Source organism: Sinohyriopsis cumingii, unplaced genomic scaffold (genome assembly GCF_028554795.1).
Source record: "Sinohyriopsis cumingii isolate HCF-2022 unplaced genomic scaffold, ASM2855479v2 utg002106l, whole genome shotgun sequence".
NCBI classification, from domain to species: Eukaryota; Metazoa; Mollusca; class Bivalvia; order Unionida; family Unionidae; genus Sinohyriopsis; species Sinohyriopsis cumingii.
The window spans coordinates 621,761-645,549 of NW_028316131.1; the positions used below are offsets into that span (position 1 = coordinate 621,761).

The 23,789-nt window shown below is 34.9% G+C and overlaps 1 protein-coding gene across 1 annotated transcript in view; it reads left to right on the forward strand.

The window, feature by feature from the left end:
- Positions 1–671: 671 nt before the first annotated feature.
- The window catches only part of LOC149771142 (transient receptor potential cation channel subfamily M member-like 2), a 47,325-nt gene continuing 24,207 nt past the window's right edge, over positions 672–23,789 (forward strand). The window contains exons 1-3 of the mRNA XM_089948817.1: positions 672–809; positions 2,806–2,894; positions 23,132–23,288. Coding sequence (XP_089804943.1) covers positions 699–809; positions 2,806–2,894; positions 23,132–23,288 — 357 coding nt within the window. The 5' untranslated portion in view covers positions 672–698. The remainder of the gene's footprint in view (positions 810–2,805; positions 2,895–23,131; positions 23,289–23,789) is intronic.

Consider the following 23,789-nt stretch of genomic DNA (forward strand, 5'->3'; position numbering starts at 1 on the left):
GTACTGTTTTTAAGAATTAGCTGCCAGAGGCAAAGCTCAGTACTAAATTGCTCTTGCTTTAAAACATATGGCTATTTCATCTGATATTACTGTACGAAATAAATTCAGAGAAATACTTAAATGGATAGATAGCAGAAACATTTTATAGAAAGACCTGATTTTTAATCAGAACGTTCAGGGCTAATACATTCATTACATTTGCACATGTAACCTACAAATGACAAAATGTTAGGCTTACCAAGTGATTAAAAGACAGGCAGCGGTGGATTAAGGGGTAGATGTGATTTGATGGATGCATGATATATTAGAATCCTCTTGCCACGATGATGATGTACAAGAAAGGAAGCAAATATGAAACGAGCTGTATATTAAAGATCTGAATTGGAATATTATATAAAAATTCAATACTAATAATTAAATCCTTAAATATTACATTTGATAGTTTTTCACGAATCTCCCAAATCTTCAAATTGAATTGAATACATGTATTATATCTGACTGCACGAAAATTCATCGAGTGTGTCTGAGTTTGAATGTTAATATTTCGCTTACATCAAAACGTCCTATTTCATGTTTGATATCAATATTATTTACCTATAGTCACTTTTTGTCAAGACCTAATCACTATCTATCACCTCTGGTTTTTATTTTGTCCAAGATAACCATACAGGAAAGGGAAGAGATCATACCTCAGGACCATGGGATCAGTGCTAAGCTCCAGAGAATATAATACAGGCGGGATATCGAAGATGATCACGAGCAGGAGCACGAAGTACAAGCTTCAATCACAAAAAGCGGCTGCTTCTGTTGTAGGCATATTAATAAATACAATCTGGAATATTCTGTGTACTTAAAATATATTAATATAATTAGAATATAAAAGAGGCTTGAAATCTAGGTTTTAAAAAAAATACTGCAAAGATTAAGCTGTATGGATTTATTGATATTAAAGCATTAAAGGATCTAATACTAATTTGTTGCATTGTGATCAGATTTGTAGTCATTAGAGTGCAGTTCAACTAAAATATGGCTCAATATATATTTTTACTAAATTAAACGTTAAACCAAACATTGAATTCCAGTTACATTTCCTTTTACCGGTTTTGGTGCATGATGACTTAAGGTAACAACAATTTCTGACTGGAATAGAGTAAAGACGACGATCCTATGATTGTTGTATTTATACTGGAAAAAAAGTTAAATCGTGTTTTATTTCGGAGCTGAAACTTAAAAGCTTCAAATATCATTTTAGGTTTCGTATCAGGAAGGTCTTACAGATAGGCAAATTGTGTGTTGTTTTCAGAAAAGAAAAATAGTACAGTGCATACAATCGCTATAAGCATAAGCAACACTAATACGGTTATTTTCTTTACAATGTACATAAGAATACTATTTTTAAGCGTCTGGTATAGTTTAAACATTATATTCATCCTAGAGCGTTGTTTGTAAATGTGTTTAGCTTTCTTACAAATTTTATTTTCGCTACTAAATTAAGTATTGATGAAATATGTTGTGGCATTACTCTATCCGGTTTGTCAATTTGCTGTATGGCAATAATTTATCTGAACAGTATTAACTTACTTTAATGGAGATTATTTTAAATGATTTTTTAATCAAAAACAGATAAATATAATCTAATTTAACAAAAAATATTCTTGCATGAATGGTTTTAAAGTTTTTTTTTATTATGCCAGTCAAAAAATCAAATATGGCTGTAGATAAGCTGTAGATAGTAAAATATCCAAATCCACTCAATAACCTGTTCTGAATATTGCTTAAAAGTGTGTGAATAAATTTGACCGAGGATGTAATTGTTTCGATACCTTTTACGTATACAACCGATGGCATTCTGCCATCAAATCTCGTTTCTTTTACTATTGGTGGGACAACATTTACATAATTTTCTGACATTTTTTGATCCACATGAACACAGAGAATCCTTGCCTAGTGGCCTTGCAGTATAAAGAAAATAATTCTGATATGCGATCGCGTATAGATGAAGATACGAAAGCTAAAAAATCTTTACGAAACAGTTTTTATAATATATGCAGAAAATAGCGTTAAAACTGTTTCAACATAAACCTATCCAGATTTAATGCTAACTGCTATTGCATTTGTACATAAATCAGACGTCAAAATGTAGTAGAATGACTAACAAAAGAGTTTTGTGATGAGTCAACATACTAATACACACACTATTATTATATCATATGTTTATAAAATGCTTCACTTTTTGTTTTTGCATTTAACTCAAATGTACACCGTGATGGCCTCCCGTTTTTGTATAGTGGAATCACAATGAATTTAAAACGAACGTTGGGATTACATCCCATATTACTGCATAAGCCTAGCTAATCTTCTCTGAAAATGTTTCTCTTTACGCTTGTCTTTTGCATGAGAAGTTATTGAATGCATTTTCATGCTTTCATGAAGGAGTGTTTTACGCAAAATTTTCCTCTTCTTGAAATTTGCAAACATTTCCGACAAACTTACCAAACGTTTTACCAAGATGCGAAATTGTTTTCAGTAGATACAAATAGGGTAAGATAAGATAAAGATTAAGGATTTGCGTGCCTCATTGGCAGTGTTATGGTTTCAGTAACTAGATGCTTTCATTCGGAATTATTTTCACAATCCAAATTTGTTATGAATCACAGATATGTTGCTGCTTGTCAGGAAGTATTAGTATGCCATTCTATTTTCATTTTCAAATACGTAATTTTATATGTCATAAACGTATGTGCCATCATGAAACATTTATTATTCATTTTTCATTGACTAATTTGAATTGTGTTCTCTTTAAAGAATGAAGCCTGGTGGAAATGGATCAAAGAAAACATCAACATGAGAAAATGTATATATTATATGCCGTCGGACGATGAAAATAACAAAGAGTAAGATCTTTCTATTCATTTGCATTGTGTTACAATATTTTACTAAACACTCAATTTATCGTATTTGGCTGATCATGCATTTAATATGAATTCAGCCTCCATTTCAGTATCACATACTAAGACCAGTTACTATAAAGTTTGTACTGACATCATTAATACAACCTTAGTACATACAATCAACTGGATACATTTTAACTTGTTTTGAATTTCATTCAAATTGTACATTGGACAATTAAAAATACACAATCGTTAAAAAAACAAGGAGGCGTGATGATCCAAATTGTACATTGGACAGGTAAAAATACACAATCGTTTAAAAAAACAAGGAGGCGTGATGATCTTTACTTATCCATATGGCTTATCAGTCGTGCTGTCTCTGCCTATCAGAGACAATCGTGCAACATAGAACTACGAAGGCACAACACAAACTAAACAAAACAAACATGTTAAACATAATATTCAAGCTGCAAGTAGTGTTCCACGACATGATAATCCAAGATCATATTGTTTGAACTGAGAGGTATTTTTCCAGCCTTTTCAAAACATGGCATTGATCTTGTTGAGACATACAAAAAAACAACCAAGAATGCTATGATATCATCGTCTCATTAGAGATGCATCTGAATATTCTGTTATCAAATCGAACGAAGCACTAAACCAAATTTGCGAACACATAATCCGTAATTTTGCTTTGTTGTTGTTATTGTGGGGTTTAAAGGCATTTTTCAGTACACGATAGGCTATATATGACGTCCTATATAACTAATGGGGAAAGAGCCGGGAAAACCTCGGAAAAATCACCGACCTACGGAAAGCTACTGGCAAGCTTTCTCACATATTCATATTGAGCAAGCCTGAAACTGGAGCCCAGGTACTATAAATTTTCACATGTACTTAAAATATCATATGTTCACAAAATTAGGTGAAGAATAGAAGCGATGAAGACAAATCATAATGAATATCTGAGAATTTAACGAAAAATAGTAAAACAATTGCTGAAATAAGTGAATTTAATGCTACTGAACCAAAAGAAAGGAATTATGCATGTATTATAAGTGCAAATGAAACACAGAGTTCGTAAAAAGTACCCATTTATTGGTAATGCATACAACTTCATTTAAAAAGGAGGTATGTACATCTACAACTACTTGATCATTTCACATTTAATATCACTGCAAACCGTACACATGCCTAGTATTCATAACTTTTTAACGTGCGCCAGACCATTGATGGTATTTATTTAATTAATTGATTGACAAATTTCAAGGAAATCAGGAATTTATCGGAGAAAAATGGTTAGCTTAAGCAAATATTTTTGTCTGATTTTATAAAGCTTTCTACTTACATCTGTTCAAAAACGATTAGTCGGATCGAATATGATTATTAAAAAAAACACTCCGTAAGAATGACATTTGGAAAATTATTACTTCTCATGATTGAACATTGCTGTTCGCCTTCAATCATTGATAAAGAGAGGATTTAAATGTACAATATACAACAGGACTTTATTGGGAACATGGCTCTAAACCAGCATATAATAGTAGATGAGAGTCTATTTTTATCACACGATCTGTTACATTATAGTACAGTTCTTTTGAGAGTGACACTTACATATGAGCTTAATGTTATAAATGCATATTGTGCAATGCATACAGTATTCTTGCACACGGATGAAAATCTCTAAATATGTTTTATGATCAAAGTTGACTTCAAAACACATGGAAAACATCGCCATTCAAGTTGTCCAGAAGGACTACAACAATTTGAAATCCCATGTGGTTGAGCGCAATGTCTCAAATACATTTATTTATTCATGTGGCATTGGTAAGTAATTCGAAATGGCCATATTAGCTAGGGTTGCGTTATTACACGTGCAGCTGCCTCTTTTTAAACATACTCTTTTATCTGGAAATATTCTGTACAGAATGTCAAAATTACTATGCAGCCGACCATAACTCAACAAGCGCGAATAAGCATCTAAAATGTACACAGATGTACTAAATATTAGTAATAGTCATTTGATGTACTCTCAGTTGTATTTTCTAAGTGACGAGGTAAACCTAACAAGCACACAGCGTTTGCGAATGCACAAGTGTACGCAGTGCATGAACAAGAAAGACTTCAACATATTGGCCTTTCCGCCGAGTTTACAACGACAGAGTCGAATAAATCAATTGTCGCCCTCCACCACCTCGGAGTAAATAATCAACTTCAAGTGGTGGAGCAACCACAAACGAGCAAAAATACAAAATTTCTCAAGGCGTTTCAACATATGCGACCCAAAGAACGACAGGTGCGGTTAATGAATCCAGGTTAATAATCCTGGTTTCCCACTTGCGGGGGACCATCGCCTGAGAGTCTGTGGCTCCGAAACCATTCGGGATATATGCTTGATTCACTATTTCATAGCTACTAAATCGAGATTAGTTAATTGACATTTGGTTTATTGAAAGTTGTACCGGGTAATTTAAGACCTCTGCTTGAGGCTATATATAGAATCGTCCAGGGTATTCGATGAGCTTTTCGTATGTTTGAGACCCTATGAGGCCTCCAGAAAAGTCGCCGATGCTTTACTAACGCCTTCATAAAGTCATCCCGGCTGCATTTCCAATTGCTACTAATGCAGCCAAGTTTGGAACCACAGAAGCCTCAGTCACCAATAACGCTGCAACTGACTAAAGAAATGTAATGATTCTACCTTTTTTGTATTAGTTTCATAGCGGCCTGGACAACTGTGATGTCATTAATGCGATCTCGCACTCGTACATATTGCACTTGTAGTGTTGCAAGCTGCTTTGGGCCAAGGCCAACCACAAATTAATGATAAAACCCCATTTGTATTCATGCTTTTTTAGTTACAACATAAATAAATACGGAACTTCCATATCACAATTAATACCCCACTTCGACTACTTCCGCCCTCCAACAACAGTATATTAACAGATAGACGTACATTTATACATCTGCATAGGAGCATGAGTAGGCAATACAACCACTGGTCACCTCAGTTGCACATGCATGAAGTGCATATTGATCATAGATTGTTTAGGTCTAGGTGTTCTAGCAAAAAGTAATAAATCGGGTACAAATGAATGAAGTCTTCTTGGAAAAACGATGTCAACGCTTTGGCAAGGCCCATGAACGACACCAACTTGCGATATACACGTACGATTTGGTTGCTTGTAAAATGTTCCAGTAAAATGCCTTTGAATGGCTCGTGATAAAAGTGTAATCGTAGAGAAACTTCAGATACTCCTAATTTTTCAAATTTCATTTGCGTAACTGTCTGCCCACTGCGCGCTCCATGTACCGCTTTGAATACACGCATTGATGCGCCTTTGAAACTTTGTTGAGCAACTATTTGCCTAGATACACGATAAGCGTTGACTTCATGAAATGAGCTAAAATTGGTTTTACATATTCGTTGGAGAAGGTATCCATGGTGGATAATGCAGTGAATTCCGTTTCGTCTTTGTAGAGACAATCCATGAGTGCGCCAGACAATGGTGGATTTGAGCGTGATAATGTTAGAATACCAAACTGACCTCTGCTTGGTATTCGCTCTTTAGGTTCGTCCCATCTATTAGTTTATATCTGAATCGGTTATATTTCAGTGCATACGAGGATTTAATAACACAACCATGACTCAGATATTCGTCGACAGATGGAACAAGATCACCATCACTGTCAGCATCCGCTGTCAATTGGCTTAACACTCCCTTATTCAAGGGAGCAACATTATTATCGCGGTCAGAATCCATTATTTGTATGGAGTGGTAAAATTAATCTTAAGCAGAAATGAATTTTATATTTAGCTACGAATGACATTACTTTCGTAAATATGAAATATTTGAAAAAACTTAGTCATGGTTCGTCCATATTATTAATCATGCATCAGGCTGATTATTTACAGATGCTGTTACTTTACCCCTCCATCTGTATTAACCGAATATGATAGATACATACGATCGGGACTAGAGTGTCGTTAAGATATGTGATTTAGTTATATCAAATGCATTTAAAGTAACAAAAAATTCGACCATTTGATATTAAAATAATTATCAGTTTTATTCTTCATTGGTTAATAGGTTATGATCTAGAATTAGAGTATGTTTAATATTGTGCGAACTGTTTAATACCATTACCGGACGTTACTCAATTAGATATGGTATTGCGCATCCAAACAGGTTTTACAGCAAAGTGACAGTGTTTAACAGTAGTGCTGTTATTACCAACCTATACTTATGCGATCTTGTGATTTTTCAAGATCAATCTGGTAAATTACAAATGTCTAACGCGGAAATGTAATATAATGCTCTCTAATACAAAGGCTCTATAGCGAAGAAGCTTCCTGCACTCAGTGAACACGGGGACGTGGGAATCAGAGACTGATATGTATGTTACGCCTATGAAAACTTAAATTGAGGTTGCTAAGGCTGTGGGCAAACAATACATGCATGCAAATCTAGCATACTTGACCCTGATAGAAGATCTATGTTTATCAAAACCAATAAAACAGTTTTAAAAATTTGAACATTTGTTGTTTATTATTTCTCCTTCATGGGTCAACAATTTGTGATATGATGTAAATGTAACTACAGCATTTGGTACCCGGGTCATTATTACGTTGTCGAGGTCGCCTAATTAAATACTACATTATCATGATGATGATCATAGATGAATTAGCTTATATCGCATAATCATTGCTGTATCTCGCGAGTCCAATATTCTTCCTGAAATGTCATGGTTATCAAGAACTGATTCGACTATTTTTTCATCATTTGAATAACGCGCACTGTTGAACATAACCAAACTGCCATTCTAAAAAAATCCAAATATGGTAACAATCATCACCAGCAATGTTGTGATGAATAGGTTTTCCAATGATAGAAAAAAACTAGATGTCTCATGGACTTTTAATTATACTTTTAATTGATTAGGAAACGTAGCTGGTATGAATACTGCTGAAAAAGTTGGCTTTTGATCCATCAACACCGGCACATACATGTCCAATGCGGTATCAAAACAATAGTTGAATTGAGGCATTGTTTATATATTTTCGATTTTGTCAAATACCTAGGTGCTTGCCACTCAATTCTGCTCCCTATTGTTATTTATTTTTGAGAGGCTTCGTCAGTAGGTTTACCAGCCTCAACCGGTATTTTTTATGTAGATGGCAATGTAATCGAATTAGGTTCAGCCGTTTTTGATGACGCATTAGTCACTAATCTCTGTAGTAGATTTCAAATTAATTAAACCGCTCGCTATCCCAGATTTTTCAACCGATCCGCGATCACATGTTTTGAACTATCAACGACTCGCATTGTAATTTGTTTAGCAATTGGCGCAGCGCGCAATGACAAATCCGAGAGCACGTTTGATACCCATGGAATCAATGCACGATAAACATCACTAAGGCTAGTGTTGCAATATATCTGGAAAATGGGCTTTCACACGTTAATAACGCGCACACTGATATTATACGTGATCTTAAGATTATCATTAAATTAAATCGCATGCAGATCAATATTGTTCCGTGGTCAATATTTTACTACGAAGATGAACAATGTGCCGTCTTGATCAACGAGTGTAAAACGAATATGCGAGAAACGATTGTTCTGACATGGAATTTACACATGCAACTCAGGAGTAATTGATATTAAAAGAACTAGTTGCAGAGTTTGTGGAAACACAAATAGTATGCTATGTCTGTCTTTTCAGATCCGAGTTCATAACTGCTCCTTATAGCATCATTGATACAGGTATTAAATGATTTGAATTGTTGATGTAATCCTGAAAATGTCAGGCGTGATATGATAGCCCATGTTTATAATTAGTTTATCATCTAAAATGGAGTCAGGCCAACCTAAAACGGATCTTATTGACGACCATTTAATATCAGCCGCAGATCGTTCTGAATTGATTGAAATGACTGAAATTAGCGTGGGGTCATGTTCTCTTATCTAAGTTGTAGGCTCCTTTTCGATAAAAAATTTAATTCGTCAACGAATTTCTTCGTTGCATGGATGGATTACGATAGCATTTAAGTTGGTGTCTTTGATGAAAACACAATTTTATTTTCGCACGATGACCACCAAACGGATGTGATGAATGCAATTTCGATTGTACCTGATTCACCAGCAACACCAGCTGTGGATAAAGTCACAATAAATTATAGCTGTAGTAATGAGATTGTAATCATTGAGGAAACGTTTGAGGTCTTCTACAACAACACGTTTCATCGCTGCATAGATTGCGGGTAAAGTCACTTCATAATTATCACCGGTATCGTAATATACGTCATCAACGTCTTCAGTAAGTATCATGCTATTTTGGTCCATGCTGTTCTAAGTGAACGATCCTTGCGAAATCGATGAGGCCTCATTAATGTCTCATAATGTGGCCTCAGCCTGTTGCATTGCTGACAGCGCGAACTGATCCCACGTTTGGTTCCATTTGGTCCACAATGTCGTTGAGGTCACACAATCTACAAACACCTCTTCCTTCTGTTGTTTGTTGCCCTATTAAATTCTTTGAGTTTTGGGTAGGATCGTACGGATGTTTAGAGTGTGTTTTTTGTTGCAAACTGTTGCTGTTAACTGTTCTCTTAAAGGTTCTATACATTCTTGCCATCTTTGTGGTTGTTCCTCATATGCACGGTGTCGTTCATTTTGAAATACACCTTGTTGTTGTTTCTCATATGCATGTTATCTTCTCAATTCTTGTTTATACTCGTTAAGGCATCATATATTTCCTCCATACATTTTCACCTTCCTAACTTTGTCCTTCTTTAAATACTTTTAACCTTTTTACAAAATGATTCCACCGCTCACCAACGCAATGCTCCTTTTTAGTAAATTCCCTTAGCACTATATTGGTCCATTTATTCTCCATGTATTCATCACGTGTCTCTGATGGTAATTTTGCCATGTTCTTATTCAAGTTGTCCGGACAGAAAAGAACGATATGCACAGGACTTGTGAAGATTATCTCAGGCATTGATTCCTTAAAGTAAGGAGGTGTTTGCAACTGTGACTTATACTCACCTGGCAAGTTTGGCATCCTGATAATTTCCTTTCTTTAAATCCTTGAGTACACTTTAATAGGCTTGGTCATCAGCTGAGGGCACAATCTCGTTTCAGTAATTGTAAAATGATATTTAATGGGTTTTTTCTGATCAAGCAGGACTAATCATTATTGCGTGAAATGAGTGTGGAAATATGTCGCTGTAATTTGGTGTATTTGTAAGTGCAGAGAACTCGAGGACAATGAATTTCCATTCGGTGATGCCATTGAATAATGCAATTACTGCATATAATACAAGCATACTGTCATGAACCTGCTACAGCATTTTGGATAATAGGCAGGAATGTGTGTGTTAAAAACTTTCGAGCCGCAATTCTGATTAAGTTGACACTGTAAACACAAATACCTCCTCAAGACTCTTCAAAATATAAAGAGTATATTTAATAAATATATTCAATACCAAGTTCTCAGTCTCTGCTAAGTAAAATTTACATAGTATTTCGCCTATCATTTAAAATAATAACTCACCATTCGAAAGTCCACAATCTGTTTCTAAGAGAGGCACCGTTTTATTGTTGTTGCTGGTATTAATACTTATCTGCATCCGAAATCTTGTCCTTATCTTCTTACACTTCCTTCTTTCATCCAACTTATATTTCCTTCACCGCAGTTTCGCTGGCACCCTAAAACCTTCCTGTAGAAAAACAAGATAAGGTACATAACCTGTTTAACTCTACCATTGAAGGTAAACCACGTTACTATAATTGTTAATGAGTGGATTATATCCAAAATGTATTACAGTCCTGAGTTAATTGAGAGGTGAACCATTCGCTGTAAACTTTGCAAGCGCGGCAAAGGTCACCTATAGGTTGGTCAAACATGTCACGTAGCAAATTTACCTATCAGTGCCAAAACAAAACTGACCTATGTCCAGATACCGGATGCTCATCGTAGTGATCTCTTATTTCTTCCACATCATCTTGTACATGAACGACTAGGATGCAAGCGACAACTGTCGTCTACACACATACAGGTGTGCGTTAACTAATCATTCTTTTTCAAGACGATACAAAGATTATGTGAGTGTCGCTGATGCACTCGAACGTATCTATGCCGCGTACATCTTACATGGCGACGATAATTATGTGACGATAAGGGAAAGAATGTATCGGATATGCTACTGCGTTATTAAGAAAGCATCATGTGAGCGTTCTTGTTTGCCATGCAAAATACATAGTAACCATGCTATGGTGGAATTATTTTATCTCACCCTTGAAGAGCGGCTATTCGGAAATCCGTTTGGCAAGTATTATTTTTTGACCTAATGGTAAATCGGTAGTACGACTTCCATTAATCATGACATCATTGAATAATACAACTACAAATGTAATCCGATTTATCTGCAATTGTACAGAGCAATTATTAATCAAAATATGATTTTATAAGCACCACGGTTATATATAATAGTAAATAGTTTTGTTCGGTATTAACTATGTACCAGGACAATTGTAAGGTCTTCTTCTGTTAGACCAAAACCAAGCAGAGCATTTGTGCAAGATAAATTGAAAGCCCTTCCAGCCGATGATGTATTACCACCATGAAACATTTTCTTACGTTAATGTATCAATGCACGAGTGCATCAATGAATCACAAGTTGATATGCAGACGCATAATGACCAAACAAATATGTCGTAATTCCATCGGGAAATATTCATTGTGTACTGTTAATCGGGGACTAACTCACCTAGTTACATAGACATACACTCATGCTAGTTTCCGAGACTAGATGATTTTAGCTGCCTGTGTGCATTTACATCATTTTCGAAGACATTCCACATACATATCATACTTTAGATCCTGCTGAAAAATAACGATGGGATGTCTTTTCGCCATTTTAATCCTCTTGCCAAGGCCTTTAGAACCACCAGTGAAACCGCTTTGCTGTCTAACTACAACTTAATCCATTTTAGGTCAACGTCAAACATATTCTTCGATTAGTTGCCTCTAGCATTCGCATTTGACTTTGCCAACAAACTCTATATTAGGAAAACTAAGCAACACATGTTTTTCAGACAATTGCTGCTGTCAAACTGGCTCCCAACCGTGCATGATGCGATTTCCAAATACACATCAACGGTGGTTATATGCGTCAACAGCAGTTGATGCTGGTAATATGCATGTTGATACGATATTGGTAAAATGGTTTCACCTTGTCGTAATAAAACTCATTCATGAACAGCATTGACAAGTCATTTGCTGCTGAACCAAGAGAGAGAGAGAGTAGTTTTGCCCACTTGAGTTTTGCTGCTGACTATGAACGGATATAAGTCCACAATCAATTATCTTTCAGGATTTAAAGGACATATTAGCAATACGTTTTCATAGCTTATCTTGTTCACTGTCACAAACAAGGTCGACTCGAATCCGTTTTCGTAAATTCTCCATCGGTTTGCCAAATACGAAATTTGTCGAGAGTTTGAAGAAATCTTTGTCAGTGCTGTTGGTGGGGGCTGTGGGTAAATCCGCATTAATCTTTGCATACGCCGCCATCATAGCCCTTTTCCTAAAGAATCACTGAATTATATTTATATTCATATTCGCAGGTACAACAGTAGATTTCGTTCTTTCACCGCATTGTCGTCCTGACAAATGAAACAACCTTGGAAATATACGTCGTGATTTATCAATAATTGCTCATTGATCAGGTGGCAACCAATCACCAGACACTAACTTTGCTTATAGCTTTAGCTGGTGATTAATGAGCGTGGCGATGTTCTTTATGGTATTTTAAATCAAATTCATTGAAATATCCGTGATCGTAGTTGCTGTTGTAATCGTGTATGTGAGTTTTGTCAACATCAGCGGGATCAGTCCACAATAAACCACCAATTGGTGATGGATGCATCATTGCTTGTTCATTGAGCTTTTTGTCGTAAAGATGCAAGATGTGACTGTTAGGGGCAGAGAGATCACTCTTTGTGTTGTTTGAAGTGTACCTCGATGCCTTGCCTTTGGTATTCCGTCACTAAGTGAGCGCCGGATAAGTATATGCATATCCATATCTGTCGACAAAATTCAACTCAATTTAACTTTTTATAGTAGTGCATTCCAAACCATATTAGCTGAGGTAAAATAGTACGATTACGCTAGATCGAGCTTCTACGTTTGCATAGGAGTCATGAAATGACTCTAACACATCAGAGACTATTACATTGGTGCGCATATACAGATCGAGATAGCCACCCATACTTTTGCGAATTAATTTGGACCAGACTTTGTTTGCTTACGTGCAGACGATGCTGGAAATACCCTCACAAAGCAAAACCCATTTAAATCATTACTGATTATAAGCATATCGCCGAGGGAATGGAACTGTTGCAGAGTCTATTTTCATGCAACTCCGAGCGATTTAATGAACACATCAACGACACAACACTGGCGGCTCAGCTTGATAGCATTGTAACAAAACCCGCATTGGACTTGTTCATCAATTTGTGCTGCATGCTGTATGTTTATTATGTATTGATCGTTGAAGCTGAGCTTTCCATAGAAACATTGAGACAGTCCGCACAGATGAGATACTTTAACTGCATATTTGCTAGGTTCTGACATAATCTTACTCTGTGGTGTTTGACTGATTACACCTTAATAAAAGTTATGGCAATCAAGATGTTATTGAGTGCTAGAGGCTTGCATGCAACGTCTCGTCTGTCCCTATATTTCTTACCCTGGTACTTATTGTGTCGGTTAAGCTACTTGAAAAATATTTTATCAAAACGTACTGAATTGAGCCAAGAAATACATTATACACATAGATCTGCTCACGTTGACTATGTCGGGATAGGGTAGGCGGATGAAAGTTGTTATTTTACGTGAATGCATTAACATCGATACCCGGGTTCAGTGTTGCAAACGTCTAGAGTGTTGGCTAAGTAACCTGCAACAGAAATGGCATATTCCCAAAAACTGTATTCGTCCTGGTATTTCTGATATTTACACGCCTGATCTCGATGATCACCAGCCGGGTGTAACGTGGATAGTTTTGCCTGTTTAAAACACCGATCGTCACTGACTTTTACATTATCACCGACCGTGGCGGAACATTGGTGTTAATAAATAACTCGAACTTAAAAACGGCTGGTATGGGGAAATATGCTCTTTAACTCTATCTTTCAAGAGGATCATTCATATCAACGATTGGTGAATTTGTCTAACGTATTGATAATCTTTACGATTTATTTGTTGATTTCATTGCGGTTGAAAATCGTAAATGGACCACCGTGAAACCACGACGTTCCGATTTTAAAATCATTCAAAAGCTACATAATCAAAACCACGCCGATAATAACATCCATAGCTCCGTAATATATATATATATATATATATATATATATATATATATATATATATATATATATATATATATATATATATATATATATATATATATATATATATATATATATATATATATATATATATATATATATATATATATATATATATATATATATATATATATATATATATATATATATATATATATATATATATATATATATATATATATATATATATATAGAAAAGACAGATGAGTATGGACGTCATCGTTATATTAAAACGAAAACATCTTTCTCGTGTTGTTTGCTGCACCAACTACTACATTCGTTTGATATATCAACCATTTTTATCGTCTTCATCATCATAATCATTGCAACATTCATTTGTACGCAACGTTAGCGCTGTTTTTTGTTTCTTGCACAATAGCAAATAATGACTTTTCGGGTATTTTACCAAACACAAATCTTAGCTGTTCCAAGATGATTCTTGAGTTACTTAATTTAGGAGCATGTTCCGGATATGAATTCGGAAAGGAATATAGTATCGTTTGGTCTTCTTTGACAGATGTGTAAGATGCTGTCAAATAAAACACCGATATAATATGTATGGTTTACGCTCCAAACATACTGCGGCTTGACATCTCCATAAATTATTTCAAAATATTATGCTCATCTATTTGTGAACTTATATATATATATATATATATATATATATATATATATATATATATATATATATATATATATATATATATATATATATATATATATATATAACAAGATTATTTATATGAGATTATAAAAACGCTTGTGATTTTGAGCTGCTACAGAAGAATGTTTTGCAGTGACTTGACGTGTGCGGTCAGTGTCTATTAAGCGGATGGAATCTGTAATCCCAGATTTGAAGCAGGCATGAAAAATGACATACTATGAATAACTGATGTCGTCTCTGGTCAAATTAAATTACAAAGCATTATGTGTTTGCCCCTAATTGTAATTAGTTGCAAAAATGGATCATGAGACTGATTTTAGTTTCTTGTACAATCATCCTAAGCTTGAAGTTCCTCACTCATTATTTGAAAACAGTGTTATTCCGCAAGTATGGTTTGAAGATGACTCGCTAGCATTTCATGGAGACCAATTAATCCACTAGGAACTCGTAACAAATTAGTACAAGAACTCTAACAGCTATGATGAAGGCATGCATGTACATCTCTGTTATAATAAATTAATCTGAAATGTCATTCCATTACTTTTTTTATAAACCCATACATTATATTAAGCCGTGTAGTGGTAAGGAAATTTGTCCAAGGTTGTAATTTATATGTCTCAAATATTAATTAGTCCTTCCACCAACAAACATACTATTGGTTTTTCACGTTGATGTTATCAATTGGACCGTCTCTTGTATAATGGCAAAACATGTTCTATTCCGCTTTGACAATTATAGACACACCAGACTACTCCATATTTGGTTTAACGATTTTGTTTCCAAAAATTAAAGGCATAGAAATATAGGCTGTTTGCTTGATTTACTACATGTGTATACATGTACGCTGATCTGACTTTTCCCTCCCATAATACCCGATTGCATACCAAAACTACCACCAAGTGCCTATGGAGTGCCGGATTACCAAATATGCAGGGCAGGCACATCGACTTCGGATCAAAGTAATATTTTTTGGTCTTAAAAGAAACTTTCAATCAAGCTTTCTTAAATTGTTTCCAAACGATAGAAGAAGAAAAAGTAATCAAAGAAACGAAAACTTTACGCTAAAGACTGCTTAGAGAAAATACTATTTTAATGAAATGTACCCATTAACAACTTAAAGTACATAAGTCATAGAGAGGGACCCCAAGATTTTGACTGCCTATTGGCCTCGACAGGGTTTAATCTGGCACTGTGCTTATGTGAGAGAAAATTAGTTATATTCTTGTACTAGCGAGTGCATAAACCAGTACCGGGAAAAATCATAAGGGTGTAGATGAGTACCAATAATACCAAATACTTACACATCTCAATAATCAAAATGCTACTGCTCCATTTTTGTTTAACTTTGCTGTGCATAACTGATGTGAATTATATGTGAATAATATTTATATTCTGGACTAAATTTATATTTTATATTTTGTATTTTGTGGATTTGAATTTCTTGGATTATTCTGAAAGATCTTCTTGGATCAATGGACGCAGTGGGTGAGTGTGACACTCCATTTAATCATGTAACGTGTGAAAAAAAATAGAATGCATATTTGTCTTGGTCATCAACAGTGTGCAAAGGGATGAAAAGCTGAACATAATATTCTAGTTTTCATGTGTAATATATGACGTTATAAATGGCAGAGATATCCTGATAGATGTATATATATACACTTAGTGCTCTTTTATGTTGTGTGTGATTGTTATTGCGAAAAAAGGAGTTGAAATTCGTACACGATCTGTGAATCGTACAGGTTCTGATTTAGTGCTCATAATTACTATATATGACGATATGCCATATACATGTCAGAGATTTGCAATCTACAGTCAGATTCTAGATAAGATCTAAATTCACATTGGGGCATTCGGATCAAGATGTTGGAAACATGATGTGTGGGTATGTCAAATACATTAAGTATCGTTGTTAAATACTATATGTATTTGTGAGATGCTTTTGTGAACTGTTGTTCACGTTAACTCATTCCTGTGTAAATGTGTACTCAGTCCTAGTGCCAGTAGTTATATCCTTATATCTGTTATATATTTAGTTTTTTAGTGAGTAGATAGTGAGTAGATAGTGAGCAAATCACATATGTACGAATTCAAAATATTATGGTAGCGGATGCGTTAACTTTGGTACCGTTACCATGTGTTAATTCTGAGTTAAGTTCTGAGTTAGACCAAATATCATTCATCATTCGAACAATGAGAACAATTTCAGTTAAGTGATGCACGAGAGGTAACAGAACATACAACTGTTACATATCTGTCCTAGCAGAAGAGGGCTCACATTCGTTAGTGCAAGTGCGTGCGATATATAACAGTTATTAACCTATTTATCAACTGTATACGGACTTCACTATAAACCGTTGAACATGAATGACAACCTAGAAATAGATGAGCGTTACAGTGGTGATGAAAGGTCCGGTTTAGAAGAAGACTTAATAGCAACTCAGACCGAAGAAAATATATACCTTCAAATTGATTCGAAATTTGGAACTCTGGACAGAGATGAATTTAAAAAGAAGATGTGTTTGGAATTGGATGTACAGAGTTTAAAAGATGTAAGACTATCACTTCACGACCTGGCTAAATTGGAAAATGTCAATTACCCTGTGACTCGTATAGTTGAGAGAACAGTAAGATGTGATAGTGCTCCTCTAGAGGAGAGATTAGCTGAGGATATATTTATTCTATACCATTTCTTAACAGGAGATAACAACTTATCTGAAGTGAAAAGCCTTGCGTCGAGACAGAAGCCGAGCACGGGCACGATTGATAACAGTACATGCGTGAGTCAAGCATCTAAAAGAAAAGGATCTAACAAACAGTCTCAGCGATCTGAACCAAAACCAGAACAGGTGATAACGTTATCAGATCACAATTCAGTATCTTCACTATCAAATGATAAAAATGACAGTTCAATAACAACAGAGAACTTATACAAGATAATAGACCTAAAACATTTTATACAAAGCAGTATTCAACAAATGAAAGATGACATTAGAAATGAATTGAAAACTGAGCTTGACAAGATACGTAAAGAACTGCTCAGTAGAGATGTTAACTCGACTAGGTTACAATCAGAATTAGGAAGATGCAAAGAGGAAGAGAAGAAGTTATCACAAGACAACCTGGCCTTGAGAATCTCACTCAAGGAGAAGAATAACCAGCTGGAAACTATAAATGCTCACCAGCTGTTTCTACACCAATTGCTCGGTGATAAAGTATATAACAAGGCTAAAGAAAATGTAACTTCAAAATGTGAGGCAGAAACTCAGACATTACTAGCTGATATAGTGCGTATGGGCAATCATTCAAATGAAACACAAACGGAAAAGAGGGCTACAGCGATAAATGCTCTGGACTCTCATTATATCAAACGGCGGAAGCATTTATCGGATCAAACGGAATATACGGCCAAGTCAACTGACTCAAGGGAAGGAGTGACGTTAACACTGTCCACCATACTCAATACCTCCAACGAAGAACATACATTTGTTAAAGATAACGGTGTACGTGATTATCACCAAGATCAGAAATACTCGGCACGAGTACACACAAGGAACAACGATAGGGAGAGAAGGTCACCATTAGCAAACAATCCAGGCACCTCATTGAAGGACACTGATAAAGTAAACAAACCGATTGAAGTTATCACAACCAACAGAAACTACAGACCACATAAACGAATGAGGAACTCTTATGAATGTCGAGTTCTAATGTCAAGAATACCAGCTGATAGAACAAGAGAAGAGATGAGAACCTGTATTAAAAAACACGCTAAAATTAAAGGAGTAGAAGTAATTGACTCTCAAATATTAAAGCATTGGCGAGTAAAAGGAGGAAAGGACACTTTTATTGTTTTAATCACGGTAGATAAGTTAGACTTTGAGAAAGTTTTAGAGGAAGGTTTATGGCCAAATTTTGTATGGGCAAGAGAATGGTATGAGGATTATGGTGATAAGGACACCCAGCAGTACTGGCGTAAATAAATAAAGGAGCAGTAAGTAAAATACATATATTATGGTAAATTGCTATATAGTCTTTGCAATACTTGTGTTGAAAATCTTTTTTTCGTTAAGTCAACTAATGTCTAGTCATACATTTCGTTTGTTGACGTGGAACGTAAAAGGAGTCATGTACGGGTCACCTTACTTGTATTCTTTGCTAAATGAGGTAGATGTTGCTGTACTTACTGAGCATTGGCTTCTCCCGGAGCAGCTCAGTTTCCTAGATAATATACATCCAGATTTTAAATCATTCGCACGCTCTGACAAAAGACTAGCAGTAAATTTCGAAGAAAGGCTAAGGCATACTGGGTTCGGGGGAATAGCAATCCTTTATAGGAAATCACTCCGCGTTAATCCCTTGTCGAGCGCTGGCAGTGACAGAGTTTTAGGGATAGAGGTAAAATGTAATGATAGACTATGCGAAAAGGTGGAGATTAAGATATAATGCAGATAAAAGTTGCACCATCTTGTTTACTAACAAAAGAACGACTGGTATACCTTCCTTTATGCTCGACAAATCTCCAATTCCGGCAGTCAGAAGTAAGACGTATGCCGGCATACCTCTAAAATACAACTTAAAACCAAACGATGCGATAAAAGAAGCATGTGATAAAGGCAAACACTTGTTAAACTCTTTATATTTTATTGGTATCAAAGATGGAGGAATGAACCCTCTAACAAGTCTGAAGATTTGGAAAAGAATTATTCTACCCTCGGTCCTATATGGATGTGAACTATGATCAGATATCACAAACTCGAATATAGAAGAACTTGAGTTATGCCAGAGATATGCAGCGCGACGTATGCAAGCTTTCGATAAATATTCGCCTACGGAGGCAACGAGTAGTACCTTAGGACTCTGGTCAATGGAAGCATACATAGATAGGATGAAATTGCTCTTTTTCAACCGATTGTGTAAGGGCGATTGGACTTTTATCTGGAAAAAGATTTTCATTATGCGCCTATGTCAATATCTGAACAACCCGCTAAAACAGACGGGATTTATACCTGATATTGACAAAATAACTAAGAAATATGGTATGGGAAGTGTTCTTTTAGACTATGCAGAAAGAGTACAAACTGAAGAAAAACTCATCTGGAATCGACATATTATTGATATTATCCAAATCCATGAAGAAACTACCTGGAGAGCAAATATGGAACTAAGGGATGATTTAATTCACTTCAGAAACATTCATTTGGACTTAAAACCAAGTAATATATGGTTTCTTGGGCGTAAATTTCCATCCATGTTATGGCCTCTCTCTGAAGTAATGAAACTATATATCATGCCTGTTGGTAAAGTTATGGTATGCAAACTCTGTGGAAAAGAGACTGACGACAGAGCGAAACATCTTATTTTAGGCTGCGAAATGCTGCTTGAGGAACGAAACGTTTTCTTTGAGAGAGTGATTGACTCTTTAGAAGTGAGAGACGGGGTTAACTTATTCAATCAAGAAGACGATATATTGTTGGAGACACTTCTTGGAAGCAGGGTTGACTGCATGTCGTCTATTGACGATGACGTATCAGATAGGCTCATGTTGGTGACCGCAAACAGCATAGCTTCATTCTACAATAAAATGTGTGCCCTACTATCAGCTAACATGCCCTAAAATGATATTAAAATTAAGTAGTAAATTAACATTAAATATAAACAATTAAAGGCCAAAGTCTTCTTGTCAAATCCGCAAATTTTGTTGTATGACAGCTGTTTGTGTGTGTGTTTATGTATTTGTTTATGTATTTGTTTATGTTTATTTCCAAGAGATTTCTATATGGTTTTCTGTATTTATATATCTCATTTTGTAAATGCATTAGTTGACGATGTATATATCATGCTTGCGTTCTCGTCTATGATGTGTCTCATAATCCTATGATATGTATAATATGTATTTTAGCAACCTGATATACTCTTTGTTGAAGAGGTAACTAAGTCATTTAGACAGTCAGTCATAGATAAATGCATGCACGCACGCATACGCGCAAACAAGTATATATATGCATAAATACATGCGTCATATGAAGTAAAAAAAACTACATATAGAATTACACTGTTATAAGTTTTTCATTTCATTTTCGTTACTATCTCGAACTTAATGTTAAGCACATAACACTATAGACGTATTAACTTTTCGAAATATTATCATCATCAAGCAACTGTTAAAAGATTAGTGCCTTGCTCCGCCAAATGACTGCAGATTTGCATAATTACAGGCATTGAGATATTTCGTTTTGTCAATACGGTAGCTGACACAGTTTTACTTTTGTATTTTTGTCAATTTTCTGTTTTATTTTATTATCTTGTATTATCATGAGTTTGTTTATTCTGATGTAATCTCTTTTTAAAGAGGAAATAAAGTCAGTCAGTCAGTCAGTCAGTCAGTCATACATACATACATACATACATACATACATACATACATTGTCGTGGATTTGTGCATGTATATTGATCATCTATTCATACAATAATGTCATCCTTGACAGTTATACTGATATGGATCTGCTATTAAAACAGATAAACTAAATTCTCTTCTGAGTTTTCTCCCCAATACATACCTTACATGTAGGATATCTTTTTGTTCCGGTGAATCTATAAAGTAGCGCAGCCATGATCATTTCGTAATGGTTCAACAAATTTGTAAAATGTGTTGTTGTTGTTGCTGCTATCTTTGATGGTGTTTTTCATTTTTGTTTTAATATCTGCATTGCTTAATATGTAAGTATGCTGTTAGGCAGACATACGATCCTTTAGTAGTCTGATCAATGAAAGTTCCAATGATTGGATTATAATTGTAGTGGGTATTTAGGACGTCAGCATTTTAATTAATCAAACTGTAGGAATTGAATAGGATACTGATATCAGACAATTGAATTGTATACTATAGTATGTTTTTATCTATATCTACAGACATTTTTATTTGCGAATCCATTTAGCCAGTTGGTTACATGCACTTGCCAAACATATCAATACAAAAGTACTCTATGAATCCGTTAAATCGTATCCTTATCAAGATGTGGCCATTATCCGAAGCAGCTGTATATAGTTAAACCTCAGAATGGAGATGATTTCCACAATAAAGTATGTATTTTGTGAAGAACATATTTATGGTTTTACAAGGGTAGAGGGATTCTGCACAATTAACTTCAGAAAGTGTCCTGCAATATAATGAGCTTTTTTATTTTTAAAATGTGTCATCTTTATGGACTCAGCATTGGCATAATTAAGTTCATGCACATTTTGAATAATGATAAAATTAAATTTTGTTTGCATTATATTACGTGTTTCTGAAAAGGTTAGAAAGAAGCAGAATCTTCGATCTCTAAGGAATCACTTATGCAAAACTTATCACTTTATATTCAATGCATCAATATTGTCTTTACTAAACGAAAACATGACAATAGTGAGCCTGAATGCATTGAGATCAGTAAGCGTTTGTATAAACTTTAATATCTATAATTACTGTTAATCTGTGAAGTATACCTCGAAATGTGTTTGGAAGTTAAGTGTCTATTCTGTAAGTCGAGTGAAGTGTGACTTTACGTTTCACATTTAAGGAAAGGCTCCACTTGCATGTGACTGTAGATTAATCCATTCCTATGTCCCATGCATCACTGTAGTCAAATTCAAAGCTACAGAGTAAATCTATATCTGGAATGCAGACAGAAAAATGGCCTTGATATTTCAATACCGTATCAAGTTCGTTCTTTCCTCCCACTCGGGGAAATACACGTGGTGTTGTCTATGAAACAACTACCACCTTATTTTTTTTTGATAAATTGTCCTAGAAACTGTATGATGTTGTACTTAGCGCGAAAATCGTTCGCAGTGTGTTTTTATATAATGAAATAAAACCCTACATTCTAATAGTTTTAGAGAATGCATTGTTACGTAGATTTTATATATTTTGTTTTATCTTGTTTTATTTCAATTGTGAATGAAATTTGAAGGATTTATGTTCCTAAAGTTCTTCTGCAATTCTTTCAACATTTCAGTTTTATAATTTTGTTTTAATAGGCACTATATATCAAATATTTTCAAATGTGATCTTAAAGCATATTAATACATTGTAGAGGGATATTAAGTTATCTTTATTAATCAACACTGCATGCTACCTTATCGTGCCACAATGCACAATGTGTACTTCTTTGTTGCAGAATTTGTAAGTGTGGGACTCTCAAAAAGGACCATGACACCATTCAAACTGCTAGAGCTAACGAAGAATGGAATGTTGATATGGACACAGTGCCTGTACCTACTAATGCCTTTGGGAAGATTCAGTTTGATGATGATGTAGCAAATATTGAAAGAAAAGTAAGATTGACTGTATACCAGTTGATCTCTCTCGCCGCAATTGCGACATGACACACTTGCAAAATTATGTATACAATTAAAACCTTGTTCTCTAAAATACAGGTCATATGTGTATTTATATGAAGATTACAGCTTTTGAAAATTTCAACAAACAATATTTTGTCTTAAAATTTTAAAAAGAACTTAAAGCATTGTGAAATAAATTCCAAATAGTCCACAAAGTTCTATCAAAAGTCCTAATGAATAACGTTCTGATTACGTTTTAGTGCTGTTCCAAAAAGAGATCCAACACTGTGTTGATATGCCTGTAGTCTTAAATGTATTGATATACCTTTGGACTGTGGTCTGATGATGTACCAATAGTCTTTTGATGAATCTGAATATGATCCACGATGTCTGAATGCAGTATAATTCCATCTTCATGATTTTTTCCAAGAATATTCTTAAGAACATTGGTATTCCACAGAATAGTATTTTTTATAAACAATTCCAACCAAATCA